This window comes from Camelina sativa, chromosome 20 (assembly GCF_030686135.1).
Source record: "Camelina sativa cultivar CO46 ecotype springtype chromosome 20, ASM3068613v1".
NCBI lineage: Eukaryota > Viridiplantae > Streptophyta > Magnoliopsida > Brassicales > Brassicaceae > Camelina > Camelina sativa.
Window position 1 is genome coordinate 16,072,771 of NC_141899.1, and position 1,684 is coordinate 16,074,454.

The window sequence follows — 1,684 nt, forward strand, 5'->3', positions numbered from 1 at the left end:
GGTTGCAGATGCTCTAAATCGGAAGCGGGCGGCTTCGGCTAACGAGCAGGACATGGAGTCTCTGTTAGGAGAGATCAGTGCATTAAAGTTGTGTGCTGTCTCTCAGGAGCCGCTAGGTTTGGAGGCGGCTGATCGAGCAGATCTTCTGAATAGGGTGCGTTTAGCTCAGGAGAAAGATGTGTGGTTGGTGAATACCTTTAGAGATGTTGATTTGGAGTACGAAGTCTCTTCCAATGGTACCATACTTGTGCACAATAGGATATTTGTGCCCAAGGATGAGGAGTTGAGATAGGAGATGCTGAGGGAGGCTCATGCGAGCATGTTCTCTAGTCCTGGGAAAACGGTTTGTACGGGTTAAATGGGTCGGGTTAATCGGTTTCAGGAAATTCAGGTCATGACAAAAAAAAATAGCTTCCAAGTAAGTTATATCCAGTCCTTTGTTAAGGCTGCCAATCCACATCCAAAAGTAGGCAAAAGAGCAGCTTCCTATCTATTTGTGCACCATGAAAACCATAACAAAATATTTAACAAATCTATAAAGAAAATCACACATAAACTTAACAATGTAAATCAAATACATAATCAGAAACTAGAAAATAGACTTAGACCTTAACAATGCAAGACACAAGTAAGCATACACAAAACTAAACACCTACGTACCATACTTTGCAGAATTATGGAAGAGCTGCCACTGAATTCTGAGAATCTTCACAATAAACGAAAAGAAATTACAAAAGAGATTTGAAAAATTAAAAACATAGTAAAGAAACTTAGTGATACTTACCAAGAGATTCCAGAAACTCAACCTCTTCCAACATTTGCACCAAGTTTGATACTTGTGCTTCTGACTTATGTGAACTCTTTAGCCATTTTTGTGCACATATCAAAACCTCAACCATGTACGGAGTTAAGGAACTCCTATAAGAGTCCAACACTCGGACACTTGTACTAAAAGCCGACTCAGAAGACACTGATGAGACTTGGATTGCTAGAACATCTCTAGCAAGTTCTGACAAGATTGGGAACTTAGAACTATTGCACCTCCACCAACTGAGAACATCATAAGGTAACCCCAAACTGTTTTCAACTCTTACCTCAGTTTTTTCTGTCAAATAGATCTGTAACTCATTGCTGCCATCTTCACTTCTCTTACAACCAACCAACTGACTGTAAAGTGACCCCATCAACTCACAATCATCATCATCCGAAATGTCACACAAGACCGTAGGCTTAAAATCTGGAGGATCTTCATCCTCTGTTGGTTGACTCAGCCTAAGACTATAATCTTCATACAACCTCTTCATTGCACTTGAAACTAAAGACTGAAGTTGCTTACTCTCTATTGTGTCCTTGCCATAGATTTTTTCAAAGCAGAGGGAAGCAAACTCCATTTTGTTGTGAGGATCAAAGGCACTGGTCATAATCACTAGAGGATTCATGTTATGCAATCTGGCCCAGGACTTCTCGAACTTGTGCCTCATTACATAAGCTTGCTTTCGGATCTCCTCAATAGGACTAGAAGCCTTAGCATTTAGATTCCTCTCAATGTCAGCAATTTCATTTTAATACAATATAGAAGTTACCGACTTTGAAGCTGAGAATGTCAAAGTAGCCTTATAGAATACTTTCAGAAATTTTACCAACCTTTCAGCTTCCTCCCAATCAACTGAAGTTGGTGGTCCAA

At 40.0% G+C, this 1,684-nt stretch overlaps 1 protein-coding gene across 1 annotated transcript; it reads right to left on the reverse strand.

Annotated features, from left to right (window-relative positions):
- Positions 1-674: 674 nt before the first annotated feature.
- LOC109131205 (zinc finger BED domain-containing protein RICESLEEPER 2-like) lies at positions 675-1,481 on the reverse strand. The gene is made up of 2 exons (XM_019241894.2): positions 785-1,481; positions 675-706 (listed from the first exon to the last, which is right to left on the reverse strand). The coding sequence occupies exons 1-2, from the start codon at positions 1,479-1,481 to the stop codon at positions 675-677; spliced, it is 729 nt and encodes a 242-aa protein (XP_019097439.2).
- Between the last annotated feature and the right edge of the window lie 203 nt (positions 1,482-1,684).